General features: G+C 43.9%; 2 protein-coding genes and 1 long non-coding RNA gene across 10 annotated transcripts in view; 2 read left to right on the top strand and 1 right to left on the bottom strand.

Annotated features, from left to right (window-relative positions):
* The window catches only part of SLC38A9 (solute carrier family 38 member 9), a 54049-nt gene extending 52188 nt beyond the window's left edge, over positions 1-1861 (bottom strand). For 2 of the 8 annotated variants that reach the window (XM_056324686.1, XM_056324690.1), the window contains exon 1: positions 1575-1844. The gene's annotated coding sequence lies outside the window, so the exon portion shown is untranslated. Of the gene's footprint in view, positions 1-426; positions 860-919; positions 1107-1574 lie in introns of those variants that run through there. The other 6 variants (XM_056324684.1, XM_056324689.1, XM_056324687.1 and 3 more) reach the window with 5 other exon arrangements.
* Positions 1862-6635: 4774 nt separating this feature from the next.
* Positions 6636-8426, top strand: LOC130142547 (uncharacterized). The gene is made up of 3 exons (XR_008819440.1): positions 6636-6730; positions 6840-6913; positions 8352-8426. It is a non-coding gene; the product is annotated as an uncharacterized LOC130142547 (long non-coding RNA).
* Positions 8427-12132: 3706 nt separating this feature from the next.
* DDX4 (DEAD-box helicase 4) overlaps positions 12133-18617 on the top strand; it is a 28097-nt gene continuing 21612 nt past the window's right edge. Inside the window, exons 1-2 of the mRNA XM_056324695.1 lie at positions 12133-12705; positions 14933-15016. Of these exons, the coding sequence (XP_056180670.1) occupies positions 12600-12705; positions 14933-15016 (190 nt within the window). The 5' untranslated portion in view covers positions 12133-12599. The remainder of the gene's footprint in view (positions 12706-14932; positions 15017-18617) is intronic.

Raw genomic sequence — 18617 nt, 5'->3', positions numbered from 1 at the left:
ATCACCCATCAGAAGGGACTGAAAAACACTATACTGGTCCTAAGAGCAGGAGCATACATTCAGAGCTCCTCAGGAGTGGGACAGCTTGCTGCCAGTTAGCTTGTTCATGCTCTCCTACAACCTGTTGGTCGAAGACAATTAAAACTGTATAAGCAATGTAAGCTAGTAACCTTTGGGGAAAAAAACTCTTGACTACAATAAGCTGAAACACCACTGGGCTTCTGCGTAGCTCAGACTGACCCAATGGGTATGTGATTACTACCTGATGGCAAACCTACGAAAAATTAAGAAGAAATTAAGTATTAGTTTTATTTGTCTTTAACAGATAAAAGCATCTATTATTTGTATACAGGGTGGGTTTTTTTGTGGAGCCTGTAAAAAAATACTTCTAAGAACATGAAATTATGACCTTGGGGATTAACTTACATTTTTAACATCATTTTGGTTTTATGTCACAGGGCCCCCAGGCCTGTTAAAGCCGATGTAAGCTTCTCCCAGATTCATGGATCGCCCGAGAAAGGTTTAATACCGTTTCTACGCATCAGACAACGCTCTGGCGTTTCCTTCGTGTTCGGCGTTAACACACCACACCCGCGCCCGGCACGGTCCCGCCGGGCTGCCCGTGCGGCCCTGCCCGGCGCCCTCCCTCAGGCCCGGCGCGCCGGCGGCAGGCAGGGCGCCCCGCAGCCCCACAGCGCGGCGCGGCGCAGGCCCCGGCTCGGCCCGGCCCGGCCGTCCCGCCGTCCCCCTCAGGGGGCCGAGCGAGCCGGGCCGCGAGCGGCGCTCCGGGCAGCGCGGGGCAGGCAGCGGCAGCCACCGCACCGCGCCGCGCCGCGCCCGCCGAGCCCTCCCGCCCCGAGGGCCCCTCCCGCCCCGACCGGCCCCAGAGCTCTGCCAGCTGGCGCCGCACGGACTCTACCTGCGGCGGCGGCGGCAGCACCGCCTCGCTCTGCTCCGGCAGCCCCGCGGTCCCGCGGCAGCGACAGGAAGCAGCGCGGGCCGGGGGCGGGTGCTGGGCGGGCCCCGCGGTGGCGTGGCGGGACGCGTAGTCCCCGAGCACGGCCCCGCTGAGGGAGTCGCCCGGGCGCCGCCGCGCGTCGGACTACGCGTCCCAGGCAGCCGCGGCGGGGCGGGGAGCGGCGGGGCGGGGCCGGCGGGGCGCGGGGGGGGAGGGGTACCGGCGGGGGGCGAGCCGGCGCGGTAGCGGCAGCTGTGCGGAGGCTGCCGGTGCGGTTCGGGCCGGCGGTGCTGCGGTTGTTGGCGGGGGAGCACGCGCTTCCCGCTTGCTTCTTGGCAAACGGCACCTCCGGCGGGGCAGCGGAGCGCATCGCTCTGCGGGGGCGGCAGCAAGGCGTGCGCGGTGCCTGCGCGAGTTCCCGGGTCGTTACGGTACGGGCAAGCACGCACCGAGGAGCCCGCGAAGGAAAGACATGCATTTGCCAGTGATGGTTGACGAGGTGCCTCTATTAAAAAAACAAACAAACAACACACACCCCCAAAACAAGGAAACAACCAACACCCACCCACCCCCCTAAAAAAACCCAAACCAAAACCAGCAAAACCCAACAGCTCACCCATCTGCTTCCGGGCTTTAGCAGCCGGCATGCTGACAAGTGTGGGCATAATCCCTGCTACAACTAACGATGCTGGCCTTCCCAGACTGGGTGGCTGCCTCCGTGGGGGATGATGTACTGCGGGTCTCCTGACCTGCTCAGGGAGGTACAGAACACTTGCTGAGCAAAGGATCCATAGGCAGGCTAGTCAATCAGCCAGTCAATGCATCTTAAAAAGTCACCAATTTTAACCGTACGCTTTGGGTTTTTTTGGTCCTAGTTAAATGATCTTGGGAACATGTCCTTTTCGTAGCTGAAACACTGGTTAAAGTCAAATTCTAGGGGTATTTATAGCTCATGCCTGAGGAAAACTGCTGAATTGCACCAAAGGAAGGCAGAAGAGACCACTTCCCCATGTGAAAAAACAAGCTAGACATAAATCCCAGTCTGTACTTTCTGTTCAAGTGCAGCCCAAATCAGATTGTGTGGCTAGTGGTGGGGCTGTTCCAGCAATAAAACTGCTGTGTAAGTGAACTTCAGACTGGGAGTGGAAATGAGGCAGCAGAGACCAACAACACCCATCACCCTGAAATTCAGCTGCGCACAAGCTCAGCTGGACCAAAACTCTGTGCAGGCCCGAAAATTCACTATCATCTGTTGCCTCTGAGCCACCCTTGGACTCCAAGACTATGCAGTTGCTTTTTGGACATGGGAAGATATTTGTCGATGAGTCAGGAAGTCTGTCCACCTGCTACCATATGCATTTGAAATGCAATGCTAACACCACATGCTGGTGCTGTGAAAGTGAATGAAACGAAAACCTGCCAAAGTAGTGATGTGTGAATAACTGGGGTTTTTCAGCATGCAAGCATCTGTCTTGCCCTTGTAAGCCTGTCTTCTTGTGTCCTGTGCTATGAAAGACTTACATAGTTACTGCTATAGCAGATAGGTGACCTACATTTTGTTGTGTTCTTGGTCACTAACTAGAGTCCTTGAGTGACACTTAGGAAAAATGTTTTCTGGTAAGGACTGTAAGCAAGCCAAAGAAGTGGAGATTTCTCCTGCTCCCTCATGAAAACTGCTGCCCACAGCTGACTCCTCAAAAGGGTATTCAGTTCACTGTTCTGCAGTGTTTTCTGTTGTGGCTTTCTGTTCTGATGACGCATTACCTTCTGGGCAAAGAGTGTCTCTTTCTACATGCCTGGGCAGTGCCTCAAAAAATGGGAGCCTAAATTTATTTTGGACCTCTTGGTAAATCTGTAAGACAAAGACAGCATTAAATCCAGGTCTTTAATAAATTTCCACCTGATGTGTTGAATGTTCCTCTGATTTAGCCTTAAGTCATACTTTGCTCTCTACTTCAGGTATAAGATAATTGTAATATGCACAAATTCATACATTATATAAAACATTATAGTGGAAGAATAAATAACTTGCCCCATCATTGCAAACAGAGGTATGGTCGCATGGCTAACAAACTTAGTGTGTTTTGCATTTTGGCAGAGATTACTCCAGATTTCTTTCTGAAAAATACTGATAATATATGAGGATATAATTTAAGATGTAGAAACTGTGTTACACCCAAAATCTTGTTTGTGGGAAAAGATAAAGCACACCTTATATAAAAGTAAAGCCAAGAAGAAATTAATAGTAATTGAAATCCTAAGTTTGATCATCATTAGTCCAGCTCTAATTGTTAGGCAAAATGAAAGAGGAAATTTTTTTGTGGACGCTGTTACTTTCTACCCCTTTTCCTTGTGTTATGTTCACTGTTCTGCTGCTGCTCCGGGTCCTGAGGCTTATGGTTTCATTCCTGGGTGGCACTGAGAAGAAGGGACATTATGGCAAGCTGTCAGCATCTGCAGTCCTTCTCTGGGAGGCGTATGATGTAGACATTGCTGGTTTCTTCTTCCTCACTCTAGTGGGTTACAGTCACACTTGGGGTTATTTTTATAAGGTTTTGTAATATACTTTTATATGTGTTTCCGGTGATTTGGAGCTCCATGTTACATTTGAACATACTGTATAAGATAATGCTTATGTATGTTGGATACTACTTTGTTCTCTTTTGGCTTTAGGTGACTCTGCTGGAGCAGGACTGGTGGGAGAAAACAACCTCAAGGGTAGTCAGCAAACATCTTGTGCAGCTTGTGCCCAGCCATCATGGTTTGCATCAAATTGTTAGCAGCCTTTGGAAAAAGAAACAAAAAACAGAAGTTGTAGCTCCCTGAAGAATCTTCTGAGCTGAACAAAATGGTTACATTTACCATGTAATTTTTTGGCATTCACAACATTTCATCATTTGGCTACTCCTTCTGAAGTACTGGGGAGTAATTTGGAGGCAGTAGAGAGTGTCCTGCAATGAGCAGAATTAAGGGAACAGGGGAAGAAAATAAGAACTCTCCATCTACTGGTTAGAGACTGTGACATCTCACTGTATCTAAAATAAACTAAGAGATCACTCACCAGTGACTACAGAGCCACCACGTGACTGCATTTGTAGTTGCTCCCTAAGTCTACCATCGAAAGTGTTAACCAAACCGCGTGTCTCCTTGAGTGAGTTAGGGAGTGCTAAATATGAAGTTACGCTGCCAAAGCCAAGAGAATGAGCACCTGTTGATGGAAAGGAAGATGAACAATTTGCAAGTTCTTGGTTTGGCTTACATGTACCAGAGTAGCACATCTGCCATCAAACATAAGTTTCTCAGGAGAACAGACATACTGCTCTTTCTTCTTTATGGACATCCAAAACGGAGCTCCAGTGCAATGAAACCAGAGGCCATTTTGGCTCATGAACCTACTCTGTTTTCTTGTTTAGGCAGAAAGTAAAATGGTGTGTTATATAAGGAGTTAGCACAGTGGGTAAAATTTAGCTTCCTGCTATTTCCGCATGCTGCTTCAGGAACCTGTACGTAGCCTTACACACTTCCTGTGGAAATGCTCCCTCTGTGAGCTCTTAATCCTTGGACATTGTGTAACTTACTGATTACCTACTGAAAGCTAGTAACTCCAAGCAGCCATCTTTGCTACCTGCACTAAGCACAGCCTCATATATACCACCTAAGGGTGCAATTTTAAGCTCAGTATGAGACAGAGAAGCTAGTTCTTGAGTTTCTTAGCTGCTTTGCATTCTAAGTTGAGTACAACCTGTGTCCTGTCCTGAGGTTCCTGAAAAATTAGCAGCTATAGAGGGGAGGGCTTAACTGACAATGTGTAAGGTGAAAATAACCAGAGCATGAGTTCAGAAACCACTCTCTGATAACTGCCACCTGCTGCACAGGTTTGCTTTATCCTCTCCCAAAGCCCCTATTACACATTCAGATGTTCACTGCAAAACTACAGATCTGGTGTCGCTTCTCTGCAACCTAAGACACCAAAGTTCTCAAACAGACACACAGGTTTTCAAATAGTTTTTCCAGTGAAGAAAATCTGTTGGACATGGTAGAGCAGGTTAATGAGTACTTACGACATGTATGGAACGATACATACTTCCTTTACGATTTTCAGAGTAAACATTGCTGTATTATTTCAAACAAATTAAATATTTTGCATGAAAAGGGGTAGAAAGAAGACATACACCGTGCCAGCTGCTCAGAAACATGTGCCAAAGCATTGGAGTACTTGCCACAATTTTTAATAGATGTGTTGAACTGATTGATTTAAAGAACAAAGTCAACATTTCTTAGTGACTAAGTATCCTTTATTGGCAGCGCTGGGTGCATGGGGGATCCTTCCGCCTAACGTGCATGCTTAAAGTAACTAATTATCTTATATTTATACAATAAAACAATGAATATTCAATTAACGCCTATACATATTCATTACCTAATCCCGCCTACCCTCGCTTCGTATGTTAATTAGCTTATCAGTCCTTTGCGCTTGTGCATATTCCTCCAAGAATTGTGGGCAGGGGTCTTCAGGATGTGGGCAGGGGTCTTTGGGAGGAAGGCCATAGGTCTTCCTCATGGTGTACTTTTCACCTTTTGCCTGGTATGTGATGATCTTGCCAGTTTGCAATGTTCTTATAAGTCTGAGCTAATTTATGTCCTTGTCGACCATCTGTTTCTTCTGCTTGTTTCTTTTAATTGCTTCCTCTAGATAACTTATAAGCAGGCCCCTTGTTAGAGAAAGCTAAAGAGAAACAGACTCCTTCTTTGGTCAGTTATTTCATTAATTATTTCTTTCGGGCTATGGTTACATGACCTAATTACTATACCTACATTCTTTGAGTAAATATAAGTTCTTTGCCTTGGTACAGGGTTGTACAGAGGATTTCATAGCAGCTTTTGTTGTGCAACTATTAATTTCATCAGAATATATTTCTTATATTCATTATACTTTAACTACAAGGCTTATTCTATCCTAAAGTGGATTCATTCAATATGTCTTCCTGCACTTCAACACAAATACAAGTCCCAAGCCAGAAATGAAGCCTTCTCTTCTCTACCAAGTCTAGTATAACAAAAAACTGTGGGAAGGGGATATTGTTCATGTGCATTCTTGTTTTTCTAATATATATATATAGCCTGTTTAACCTAATTGATTTTTTTTTTTTTTTTACTTTCAGCAAAAGTGCATATTCTGTTAGCAGTTCTGCTAATGCTTGACAACGCTGCGTGCAGCAGAACACTTGGTCGCGGTTCTGCCCCACAGTGGGTTTCACGTTTGTCAGGCATCTGTCAGACGGGACACACTCTGGCGCCCCGCACAAAGTCAAAGGGATCACGTCGCGCGCGGCGGGCCCCCGCCGGGCACGTGACGCCGCCCGCCCCGCGCTCCCCAGGCAAGTGACCCCGCCCGCCCCGCGCTTCCCGCGCATTTCACGTGCACCTCCGCCGCCCCGGCCGCAGAGCCCCGGCGCCCCCGCCCCGCCCCGCCCCTGAGAGCCTCCCGCCCCCCCTGCCCCCCGCCCCCCACCCCCCCCCCGCGGGCACCTGCACTCGCGCGCTGCGGGAAAGTCGCGCTCCTATTGGCTGGCGGGAGAGGCACGTGACGGCCCAGCGGCTGCACGTGGCGGTGGCGCTATAAAGGCCTCAGTGAGGGGCGCCATTTTATTTTAACAGGAGAGCTTAGGTAGTGGGAGGGAGGGTTACATGTGGGTTATTACCTCATGGACTCGAGAGGTTTGTACCCCAGGAGGACCCTCAGCCAGCTGAGAGGGAGTGGCAGCAAAGACAGTGAGTACTGGGATAGGCAGGCTTAATGGTGTCCTCTGTGCAGGCACCACAGGACTTGATGGGGATAGGCAGGGGGCTGCTGCTGATGTGTTTTGTCTCCTGCAAGCAGATCACAGCATGATCCAAGAGGACTGGAGTAGAAAGGACAACAAGTTATGCCAAATCTTCCCACCCACTGAGCAGGTACAGGATGGCTACTGTTGGGCTGTTGTGTGTTTTTATCTCTTCCTCCTACTGTTATCCCAAGTCTGGGTTCTTTAGCTGGTGTGCAAGAGCTGATGCACACACAGAATTGAGATACACATTTATTGCATGTCTGTGCAGAGATGGGTGCTAGGCAGGACAACAGCTACAGTTAGGTCAGGATGTAGTGGTACATTTAAATTGTTAAGCTGCAGACAGTTTAATGGTCTAGAGTTTGGCAGCAGATGAGAAGAATTCTTAAAAATACAGTTCTGGAATTTATAGCTGAACTTGAGTGATGTGAGGTATCTACTGTCAGGCCTAGTTCTGAGCTAAACCTTGTGTAGAAGTTGCTCCTATTTGAGTTTTGCTATTTTTTTTACATAGCAGTAAAATGCTTTGGTGTGAAATGAAGGATAAGATACAGGAGTGTAATGAGAGATAGCCAAAGAGTAATGTTTTGCTGCTTTTGATGTTGACTTAATATTGCTATCACAAGAAACTGCAGGAAGCTTGAGAATTTATAATGATTCTTTGTTGGCATTGGTCTTGATGGGCATTTAAATTCAGCCTTGAGGAACAAGGAGGAAGAGGAGATGCAAATGGCTTGTGCAGGTGGATAAGGGTAAAAGTGAGGTTGCAAAAAGAAGAAATTACAGCATATACTTGCAGAATAGTAGTTTTAAGAGTTGGGGCTTAATTTCCTGTAGTGTTGCTACCACATGGAGAAGTGTAAAAGCTGTAGTAGTAATTAAAAAAGCACAGTCTTGAAGTAAAAGGTTTGGTAGTCCTCTGATGCTCCTCAGTCATCTGCTGTTCTGGTGTACTAGCACACAGCAGGCTTGCATTAAACAGGAGAAAGCTAAACATGGCATTTGCTGGAAATAAAGCTAACTGTAAAATGTGCAAATCAGGTGCTGTTCTGACTTGTTTCAAATGAAGTATCTGAATTCTTGAACAAATGAACATGTACTGACATATTCTGGGTATTTCGTCTTAAGATGATCTGTAAGCATCCTTTAGTCAAACCCTAGAAATGCAGTTACGAAGCTGATGAAAACAGGCTTTTGTTCACTATACAGTCTGAAAGATTGGAAAAGAGAAATAATTCAAAAGACTGGTATAGTTTTGAATGGTTAATGTTTCTTGTATTCAGGGCTTAAAATGTTTGTTGGCTAGGTGACAAAGCTGATGCATCTCTAAATCAGTGACAGCATGCAAGATAAACTTACACAGTTGACGCGTGGAGTTAAGTATAATGTGGTTTCAGTGATGTTCAGATGCGAATGGTATGCCATTTGGTATGCTGAAGCATCTGAAAGACTGCCTTTCAGGAGGTGGAGAAGGCAATTTCTTCGAAGTGCAAGATTTAACAATGACATTTGTATTTTGCTCAGCCTGGGATTAACATGATGTTGTGCCTTTTTTGTTTTTGTAGGATTGGTTCTGTGAAAAGCCAGATGGCCCTTTGTCTGACTTCAGTCTAAGGATAAGCTCATTTGGTATGTGAAAAGCACTTTTGATTTTACTGACATTTGGGGGAGTTGATCTCTTGAACAGGTTAGTAGATTTAAGAAAACTGTAGTATTATCACTATGATGTTTTCATGTATCCCCTGTGGAGTAAGCAATATCAAATTATAAGGGTGACATGATGAGTAGACTTACCTTTTGACCCTCAGTGTTTCATTTACGGCAGTTAGGTATTCATACAACTTCTGATGAGTCAGTAGGTATTACCTCATAAGCATTTCTAAAACAGGCTGTGCTAAACATGAACAGCATTGAAAATAAATGTTATACGTGATATTGAGAGGTTTTAGCAAGGTCCTGTCTGACAGTTGTGTTGAAAATAAAAAAAGGTCATATGAACAGAAACTTCAATCCATTTAAAAATAAACAAAGAAAAAACAAGACAAAACATTGATATTTGGTATCATGTTACTGTAAGGCTCTCTTGGTTTAATGAAGATGATGCCTTTATAGACTGGAACAGAAATTTTTAGATACAGAACTTTCAAGCAGTTTAGGTATAGAAGTTTTACATATGCCAAGTCAGGGTTGCTGCTGAAGGCAGTTTGCCCCAGGCTTTGCTTTGTGTGACTCTGCAATAGTCAGATCAGGAAACAGATTTTTCTGAGTACTGACTGTGGCATGAGGCAGTCAGGTGTTCTCAGTAGTCTCTGAAATCAGGAATGGTCTTTAAGACTGCTTGAGGATATTGTAACTTTAAGTTCAGTGTGAGGTAGAAATTTTGAGCTTGTGTCATTTAGTTGATCAGACTGTGGAAGAACAACGTGAACTTTATTTTAACATGTTGTGGTTAGTTCAAATTGTTGCTGTCATATAATCCTAGAACAGCCTGGTCTGGAAGGGGGCTTGAAAGATCATCTGGCCCAACCTTTTGTAGTAAAGGAGTCCTAGATGAGATTATCTAGCACCTGCTCCAGTGCCATCTTGAAAATCTCCAGTGATGGCAACTCCACCATATTCCTGGGGAGGCTGTTACAGTGAATGATTGTACTCGCTGTGAAAAAATTGTCCTTCTATTGAGATGAAACCTCTGCCAAGTGCAACTTGTACCTGCTGCCCTTTGTCTTCTCCATGTGGTTCTGTGAAAAGAGAGGGTGTGTCCTCTTTGTAGCTACCTTTCAAGTACTGGACTACTGTGATGAGGTCATCCCTGAGTCTTCACTTCTCAGGAGAAAAGACCTAACTCCCTCCACCTTTCCTTATAGGGCAGATTCTCTGTACATTTGTAACTGCTTGCGTGTTTATGAGTGATTAGAATATGGCAGTATGTTAATTGCTGGTGTATCTCTCAGCTGCCTTTTAATGTACAGCTGAAAGGCAGACTTCTCCAATTTCTTGTCCCCAAGATGCTGGGAAATTAGTAAGGGTGAAAACGAGACACCACTTGTGCCGCTTGAATTCAGCAGAATTTGGACAGTTAAAGAAAGTAGAGCGTTCAGAGATTAGGCTTTACATTTGTGTTGGAAGAGCAGAAATGTTTTATGAGGTCTCCAGGTTGCTAAGTTCAGTAATGGTTTGACACAGAACAAAGAGGAAGAGCAGCGCTTGTGAAGAGAGCTTGAATTGCAAGTCAGGTGGAAGTGAGTCTTGGTACTTCATGTGTTGTTTGTGCCAGCTCTTTCTGAATAGGTGTCAGCTTTGGTTGCTAACTTTTCTGTTACATATTGCAAGTAAAGGAAATAGTCCTCACCCCTGTAAAGTCCATCTGTTGTGGCAAACAGTAAAAATAGTACTTTAAATAGTTGGTAAGGTGTTTGTATTTGCTGCTTGTTACGTTGAACATAAATATCAGTATATTTTATACTGACTTCAGTCTTCCAGGTGAGCAGGAGCTCTGGGCATTGTTCAGACTATGAAAGCAGCAGTTTAACATTTTTGTTTAGCATTGAATGAGCAAAGTTTCCTAACTGACTTGCTGATATACCTAATGTTGTCTGTCATTTCCCCCCCCCCCCCCCTCTTTGAGAAGCTCTTGTGTACAGATGAGCTCTTTAACTAATGTGTTTGTCTTGTTGTGGAATGTGCTGGTCCCTGGTGTTTGGTTTTTTAGGGGATAGCCATGCCATTAGGTTAAGCAGCTTTAACTTGGAAGGAAGGCACTTGAAAGTCAGTTTCTGTGATGTACCATATACTTGAACGTCCTGAAATTTTGTGGGTCTCATGTTTTTTTTCAGTTTTTGTATCTTTATGATGGTTCCTGATGTATTGTGATCTTGACACTGATACTGCAGAGTAGGGAGTTTTGGTTTTGTATAATCACTCGGGTAGGAAGACAGCTCTGAAGATTGGCTGGTCCAAATCCTTGCTAGAGTAGGGTTAACTATAACATGCTGCTCAGGACCTTGTCCAGCTGAGTTTCTAATTTCTCCAGGGTTGGAGACTATACAAGCTCTCTGGGCCACTTGCCTGTTATTTAACCACCCTCAGAATAAGATTTTCCTTATGGCAGAACAGGATTTCCTGTATTTCAATTTGTACCCATTGCCTCTTGTCCTCTTGTTGTATATCAGTGGAAAGAATCTGACTCTGTTGCCTTTGGTCACTTCTGTTAAGAGGTAAGATCCTTTTTGTAGGGGGACAAAGACAGTGAGTTGTTTCACATTGATAATGTGCAGCTGTGGCCTTTGATGTGCAGCTGTGGTCCTGCAGCAAAGTAGTTAAATAGCTTTGAGGAAGTGTGGGGGAAAATCTAGATAAAGCAGAGACAAGGATGAGGAGAGGCTGGCTGGAAGAAGAGCACCGGATGAAGAGAGAACCCAGATGCAGCAGAGTAGCCTGTGGTGGGCAGCAGCTGGTTGCATGGACAGTAGAGTTTGACCAATGGTAAAGCTTTTGACAGTGTGTGTACAGAGTGTAAACTTACGGAAGCTGTGGCTAGCTAATAGTAAAGGTCCTTGCTTCACCGTCCTTGCAAAGTAGTGCTATTGTACGCCACACCTTTTAACTTTCTTGTCTCCAGGCACAGCAGTTCCAGCTCTCAGCCTCTTTATGTATGACAGATGTGCCAGTCTTTTCATTATCTTTATAGTCCTTGGCTGAATTCACTCCAGTATGTCAGTGTCTGTTTTGTACTGGACAGCCTAGAACTGGATGGAGCACTCTAGATAGGGTGTTATTGGTGGGGAAGGACCACTTGCCCCCAGCTGCTGGCAACAGTCTTCCTAAGGTACCCTAGAAGGCTGTTGGCTTTTACTGCAAGGTCACATGGCTGGCTTACGTTCAGTTTGCTGTCTACCACAGACTTTGGGTTTTTCTTTGCAAAGATGCTTTCCACCTAGTTTGCCCCAGTGTGTACTGGGGCCTGGGGCTACTTCTCTGCAGGTACAGGGTTTTTGCATTTCTCTTTGTTGAACTTAAAGGTTGTTGCCCACCTGTGTCTTTAGCATGTTCTGAGTTCTCAGAGTGAAACAGCCCTGTGTTATGTCCTGTTTTTGTATGTCTGCAAGCTTGCTGAAGGTGCGTTCTGTCCCATCATCTGGATCATGAATGAAGGTGATAAACTGTGTTGGACCCAGTATTGATCAGTGGGGTACTCTACAAGTGATCAGTCTCCAGCTGGAGTTTGTGTTGCTGCTGCTGACCCTTGGAGCCCAGTGGTTCAGCCTACTTTAAGTCCTCCTTCCTGAACAGTTATGTAGGCTGTACTTTATTGGTTTCTATGTGAAGATGTTACTTTTCCAGGTACTGTTGGAAGAGCTAACAGAGGTCAGCGTATGCAGGATCATCTTGAACAGTATTCTAGGAGTAGAGGTAGGATTGCATGGCTAAACCTTCTAGGTTTTGGGGTGGCTAAGCCTTCCTTTTGAACAAAACATTTAGAGTTTCTTGCAGCTGGTGTCCTGGTAGATTCTGGAAACTAATTTTACTATGTTGGTAGTAGTACTGTTGCAGAGTGGTGCTGTTGCTTACGGAAAACATTTGTTAGACCTGTCTTAAGCTTTATAATTCTAATTAATTTTCTTTGTCTTAGAAAAGGGACACTTTCGTCATGTGGTATTTTTTCATTGGGTGGGAAGTAGGCTACAGACCAGAGGTCCATTTCAGCCTGAATTAATCTGTAATTTTACTGATGAGTTAAAAAAAATAAATCCAAACTGAAACAACAGGAAAATTCCAAACTGGAGAACCTACTCTGAAGTCAAAGATAGCTTTGAATGTTAGGTTTATTCTTTTTTCTAGTTACAGATCCTGGTGAATGGCTGAACCGACAGTGTCAACCAGTGAGTAGACCTGGTAGCAGAAGGAATTTTGCAGACAGAGGTAACTTTCTGGAATGTCTCTAATTCTAGTGGCTAGTTGTATTTGATAAATTTTCCCTGTTCAGGTACTAAATTTTGTTGTGTCAGAGCCAAATGAGTGTTTGACTTGGAAGGTAATACTTGTCCTTATTGCTGCATGAGGTAGGCACTCAGTATCACCCCTTGGTTTTTACTGCACAGCATAACGTACCCCACCATATTTGCCAGAAAGCAGGACTCTACACTTAAAAATCAATGTTTTGTTTACCTCTTGCTTTGATTCCATTCTCCCTGGAAAGGGGTATTTTTTCTGGTAATTTTTTTGAGTCATAATGTAGTATAAAAGGCAGCTGAACATTAGTATTCACATACATACCATGTGAGGGAGTATACTAGTGCTCTTCTGTGGAAGCCCTGAAAGCTTTTTTTAGTGTCTGTAAAGCAATACTTAATTCCTGTCCTCTTACTGCTTACAATGGCAAGTGCCACTTCTGTATGCAGTGCACATTGAAGAGGTTAGTAGTTGGCAGTTTGGCAGTACTGCAGTATATTCTTCCACCAAGTGCTATTGGAAGCACATCGGGCAATGGAAGCTACTATCACGTAGCATCTAAGATAATTTTGTGGCTGTAAGTGGGGCAGGTTATGAAGCGAGGAAGATGGTAACTCTAGTCACTGGGGCGGATTTAGAAACAGCTCTGACCTGCAGAACAGCTTGGAGCCACTTGAAGTTGGTAAAGTCAACACTATTTCTGCATCTCTTGGATTAAATCCCATTATGGTAGGGGAAAGCTAGACTTGTTTGACTAAGCAGACAGCAACACTTTTTGTGGTGCTGTGGAATGATGATGAACAGGTCTGCTGGAGACTTTCCAGCAATTGCAAAGTAATTCACAAGCTGTATTTAAGGTCTGTAGTATATATAGTTGTTTATATCTAGACTGTCTCTTACATGTGAGCCTTTAAGATGGGATTTTTATTTATTTTTTTTAATTTGGAAAATCTCAAATGACATACCAATTGGTATCCATCAAGTATGGGTGGAGAAGGAGCTACAGATGCTGTGATAGGAGAACTCCTTGGTCTCATTTAGCAGAAGATGTTCTTTGTCATTAAAAGACGACAGAACAGCTGCTCAGTTGAAGAATAAAGACTGATGAGTAAATGACAATATAAGTTGACTGCTTGCATCTTAGGCAATACCTTAAACTGTCCAATCTAAAATGAGAAGTACCTTGTTTATGTATGTGGCTGCTTACTTCCTTTCCCTCCGCATCAGGAGTGGCTAGGGAAAGCATTTAGAAATACAAATACACTAAATACTTGCCATGACCTGTCCCAAACAACTGAATAAGCAGTTTTAAGTAACAAAAAACATAGAAACTGGTAGATCTGAAAGGCATGTTTTCAAATCCTAACGCATTGTAGGAGGCATGATAGCAATACTACCTTAGCCCACAGTATTGGTTATGAAAACTGAGAAGGTACAAATACTGAATTTGTCCTGTGACTATAGTAGAGGACTGAACTGATATGCATCGTAACCAGAGAGTTGAAAGTTAGTAGCTTATATGCATGTGAAGTCAAATACTTCAGGACTTAATATTGGATTTGCTTTTTGCAGGAAACGGTGCTACAGGAGGGCATAAATGCTTCTTATATTTTTAGCCAAAAAAATATTTTTTCACTGTTTAAGCAAATTAGTTTTACTGTGCTTTTACCTGAATTCACAAAAAAAGGACCTCATAGAATAATTGCCAAATAAAACACACTTGATCTGCATAAGCAAAGTTGGGCAAACTGAGTTGTTGTGTGCTATGCTGTACTGCAGGTTCTCAAGAATGGAACACCGTAGAAAGTTGCCGTACACAAATCAGAGGTTTTAGAGGATTTCCTCGTGGCATTGGACAGAGTGAGAGTAAGTTTTTGATATTGACTGGTTTGTGAGGGAGCAATATACATTTGGTCATTCTTGCTGGGTTTTCTTGTTCCTCGAGAACTACAGGTATAAAAAGGTGAAAGCCATGAGATAGCCTCTATTCTTCAGCTGTGTTGTGGAATGTGGATGGTGTGGTGTCTTTGGAAAATAGTATCGCTGGCAATAATACAGCACAGGTTGGAATTAGAAAGAATCTGTTGAGGCTTTTGCACTGTAAAGTTTTTGGAATAAACAGTGTTTGTTTTAAGCATACTATTTCATTATGTTTATTTTTTGACACTATATCCACTGCACTGTGTATTACTTACAGGTATTCAAGATGAGCAAAGAGACAGACCTCAGCCTGACTTTCTTGTTGGCTCTAGAGGAAGAGCAGTGTTCAGAGGTTGTGCAGGTGAGAGACTTCAGTACGGTGGTGAACCTTTCAGACTTCTTCATTGTTTATTTCTGGCAGTGCACACCTTATTAGGTTTTCTAAATGCTGTCTCTGTGATTGTTCTCCCTGTCTGAATTAACCTACTGCAAATGTTAGACGGCTTGCTTGCATGGTCACACAAGACATGTTTGTAGCTTGGATAAATTATAGTAATTGGATATGCAAAGCTGTTGTCTTCCATCATGGTTTTTCTTTGTGGCCCTACTGCGTCAGTTAATACACAGTGAAGCAGAGTTGCTGACCTGAAATTCAAAGCAAGACTTCAAGAACTTGTTCAATTTTGAAGTAGTCTCTCTAGACTTTTCCCCACCACCACCCCTTCCCCCCACAAAGGGAAGTATTGTCCTATGTTTGTCCAGGCTGACAGATAAGGTTTGTAGCTCTGAGAGGCCAGCTCTTCCTTCTGATGACTTTATGCTAAGGTGTTTTTTTGGGTTTTTTTCTGTCTTTAAAGGATTTTCCCCTCATGGTGCTATCTTCCTTAGCATCAGTGCCAATTGTGACTTGTAACCCGTGTGTTGTGCTGCCTAGAGCATAGTAATCTATCACTCAAAGCCCCATAATTCAAACTAGAAATAACATTAAGCAGTGTAATGGGTAGGAAATGGCTGACATTCTCAATGTGAGAACACTGTGTGATACCAGTAAAAGAATTTTTCACTGTAGGAAAAGGCAAAACTATTGTACACGTTTTCAAAAGTGGTCCTAGATACCCAAAGAACAATCGATTTGCATCTATTTGACTTGGTGCAAATTCAATTTTTTAGATTTTTTGGTTCAAATTGTTATTTTTAGAAATTTAAAACTTCTTAAAGTTTATTTTTATAAACTTAAAAATGTTTATAGAGGCAACATGCTAATACTCATAGTGGACATAACTGTATCCTTAATGCAGGATAGTCATTCCTTTTTCATGGTGGTTGTAAGAAGTATTAGTATGTAAAGACTGTCACAGATCCTAGTAGGAAGTGGTTGCACTGGTCTGTGTAGAGGTACACATGAAAAGCACCTGGAAAGTTTGCTCTTCATAAGTAAGTGTTGCAAGAAGATGTGCCTGGATCTAGTGAAGGAGCAGAGCAAGTGCTGTTGTACTGCCTCCATCTCTGAATAGCGGTCACATTGCTAATAAGAGTTTGTAGAGGTAATGGAGATAGGGCTGTGCTGACTTTTCTTAAAATAGTTGTACTTCATGCAATTAGAAATTTCGTGTAAGCATATTTTCTGATCGAAAAAGAAGTATTTAAAAGTGATTACACACACTGTATGTTGCAACTTTGCTTGCATTCTCTGTCACCATCTTGACGAAGCTATAGTTTTACGGATTGCTTAAAGAGTATTGCTGCTGAACAGAGCACTCCTGATCCAAGTCACAGTATTGTCTGCCTCTTCAGAACTATGTTGTGATTTAATCCCAGCTGGCAACTAAGCACCATACAGTGGTTTGCTCACTCTTCTGATTGTCCCCCCCATCCCAGTGCAGGGAGAGTAAAAGTGAGAAAACTCATGGGTTGAGATAAAGACAGTTTAAATAAAGCAAAAGCTGTGCACACAAGCAAAGCAAAATGAGGAATTGGTTCACCACTTCCCATTGGCAGGCCAGTGTTTAGCCATTTCCAGGAAAGCAGGGCTCTATCATGTGTCAGGGTTACCTGGGAAGAGAAACGCGATCACTCCCAGTGTATCCCCCCCTTTCCTTCTTTCCCCAAGTTATATACTCGGCGTGATGTTCTGTGGTATGGAATATCCCTATGTTAGTTCAGGTCAGCTGTCCTGGCTGAGTGACAAGTGGCTGCGACGGGGGGTGGCAAAACAGCCCTCCTGTCGAGTCACAAGGTTCAGAAGGGATCCCCTTGCTTTCTAAACCCCTTTTCAGAGAGGAGTCTAGATGCAGCTTCCAGTCCTAGTCCCAGACTTTGTCAGTCATTTTGAGTCTAAAGGATTACATGTACAGCCACTCAGACTCAGTGTTTAAATTGAGCAACGCCCTGCATGGGTGGTATTGGGAGCATTGTTGCCCTGGTTTTTATTATATTCTGCATTTCTTATAACAAGGGTCCTCAAACTTTAAACAGGGGGCTGGCGTGCGGATGAAGTGGCAGGAAGTCATCTGCGGCTGCTTGGTTCCCCCCAGTGTGTGTGGGGTTTCTCTAAATACTGGGGGTGGATTGAGGACCCTGGGGGGCTGTATCTGGTTTGCAGGCCGTAGTTTGCGGACCCCTGTCTCATAAAGTCACTCTGTTTTGTAACTAGATACGGTTGAAGAACTGTAGGTGCTCCTTTAATTGATGGTTTTAATACTGTGAAATCCATAAATCAGTTAACATTCTAATGCAGGGCTGAGGGCATGGGTCTATCAGGAATGTATTTACTTCCTGCCAATTGACCTCTCTCCCTGCTGAATCAGTTCTCTGGCTTAAGCTTAGTGGTGTGGACCTGGTGAACCCATAGTGGGGTGGTAGTGGGTGGTTTGGGCAGTTTTCCAGTGGTTGGAATGACCCAGCCCGTGTGGCACCCGTAATTAGCTATCTCTTGCTCAGACTTGCTCAAGGTGTTTAGGTGCACCTGTTTGTGTTGGAGCTGTGTGGCAGTTGCGGAAGCATTTGTAACACAGCTGTTTTGTATATAGTCCTGAGCATTGGCTGTGTAAGTTTTCAAGCTATCCAGGAAACTGTGAGAAAAGGGAGTTGGTCTTGCTGGATCAACAGCTTGATACGTTTCTCTCATACATAGTTTGTAGGCAGGCTGCCTTTTGCATAGACACAGCCACATCTGAGAACCCTGAGGTTTTGACAGCAAGAGGGTAACCTTACTCTTGTGGGTCTATACCATCAGCCCAATAGGTGGCTTGTGTGGTTAATGAATAGTTGAGGTCACCTGGTGTGACAGTTAAAAATATTCCAGGGCCTCAATAGCCTCCTGTTTCTTCCTTAATAAGATTTGTTGTCCCCCCATTAAGGGAGACTTGCTGCACATACCCTATTCCAGGCGTTGGGAGGAATCCGAAATACTTTTAATGTAGCTTCACCAATTCAGCCAGAGACCACAGGACAGTATGTACAGTGGTACAGACATCCTCATCTCATTTGCAGTTTCAGTTGTGCTCAGTGGTCGTACAGACATAGGTTCTGGGGTAGGATCATAATCAGAACCTTCCAGTGGTTCATGATTTATTTTCATTATCACACCGTATGTCTCCATCCCCCCCATGTCTTGGTATCTGCACTGTGTATTGATTTGCGGATTTGCTTAGCCGAGACTGAGGACAATATTTGATGTCACAGTAGATTTAAGCTTTCCTGCAGTTTTTTTCTTGCTGTTCAGCTAAGGCTAATGGTATTTTAAGTTCCCTAGTTTCAGTTGTGAAGCTTTGGTTTTTACTCATGAGGGTAGGTACTCATGTCCGCTATTTTTGTGCCCATTCTTTTCTTGCTTGGGATGGGGCATGCTTACATTCTTGAAGCAATTTATCTATAGCAATCCTCTTCATGATGCGATTTTTTGTCATGTTGAAGAGTCTTGGTAAGTGGCCAGGGGGTGGGGAGACCACCCTCCTGTTGAG

Source organism: Falco biarmicus, chromosome Z (assembly GCF_023638135.1).
Source record: "Falco biarmicus isolate bFalBia1 chromosome Z, bFalBia1.pri, whole genome shotgun sequence".
NCBI lineage: Eukaryota > Metazoa > Chordata > Aves > Falconiformes > Falconidae > Falco > Falco biarmicus.
The sequence above is the reverse complement of the archived record's forward strand: the minus strand, read 5'-3'. Positions and strand labels throughout refer to the sequence as shown.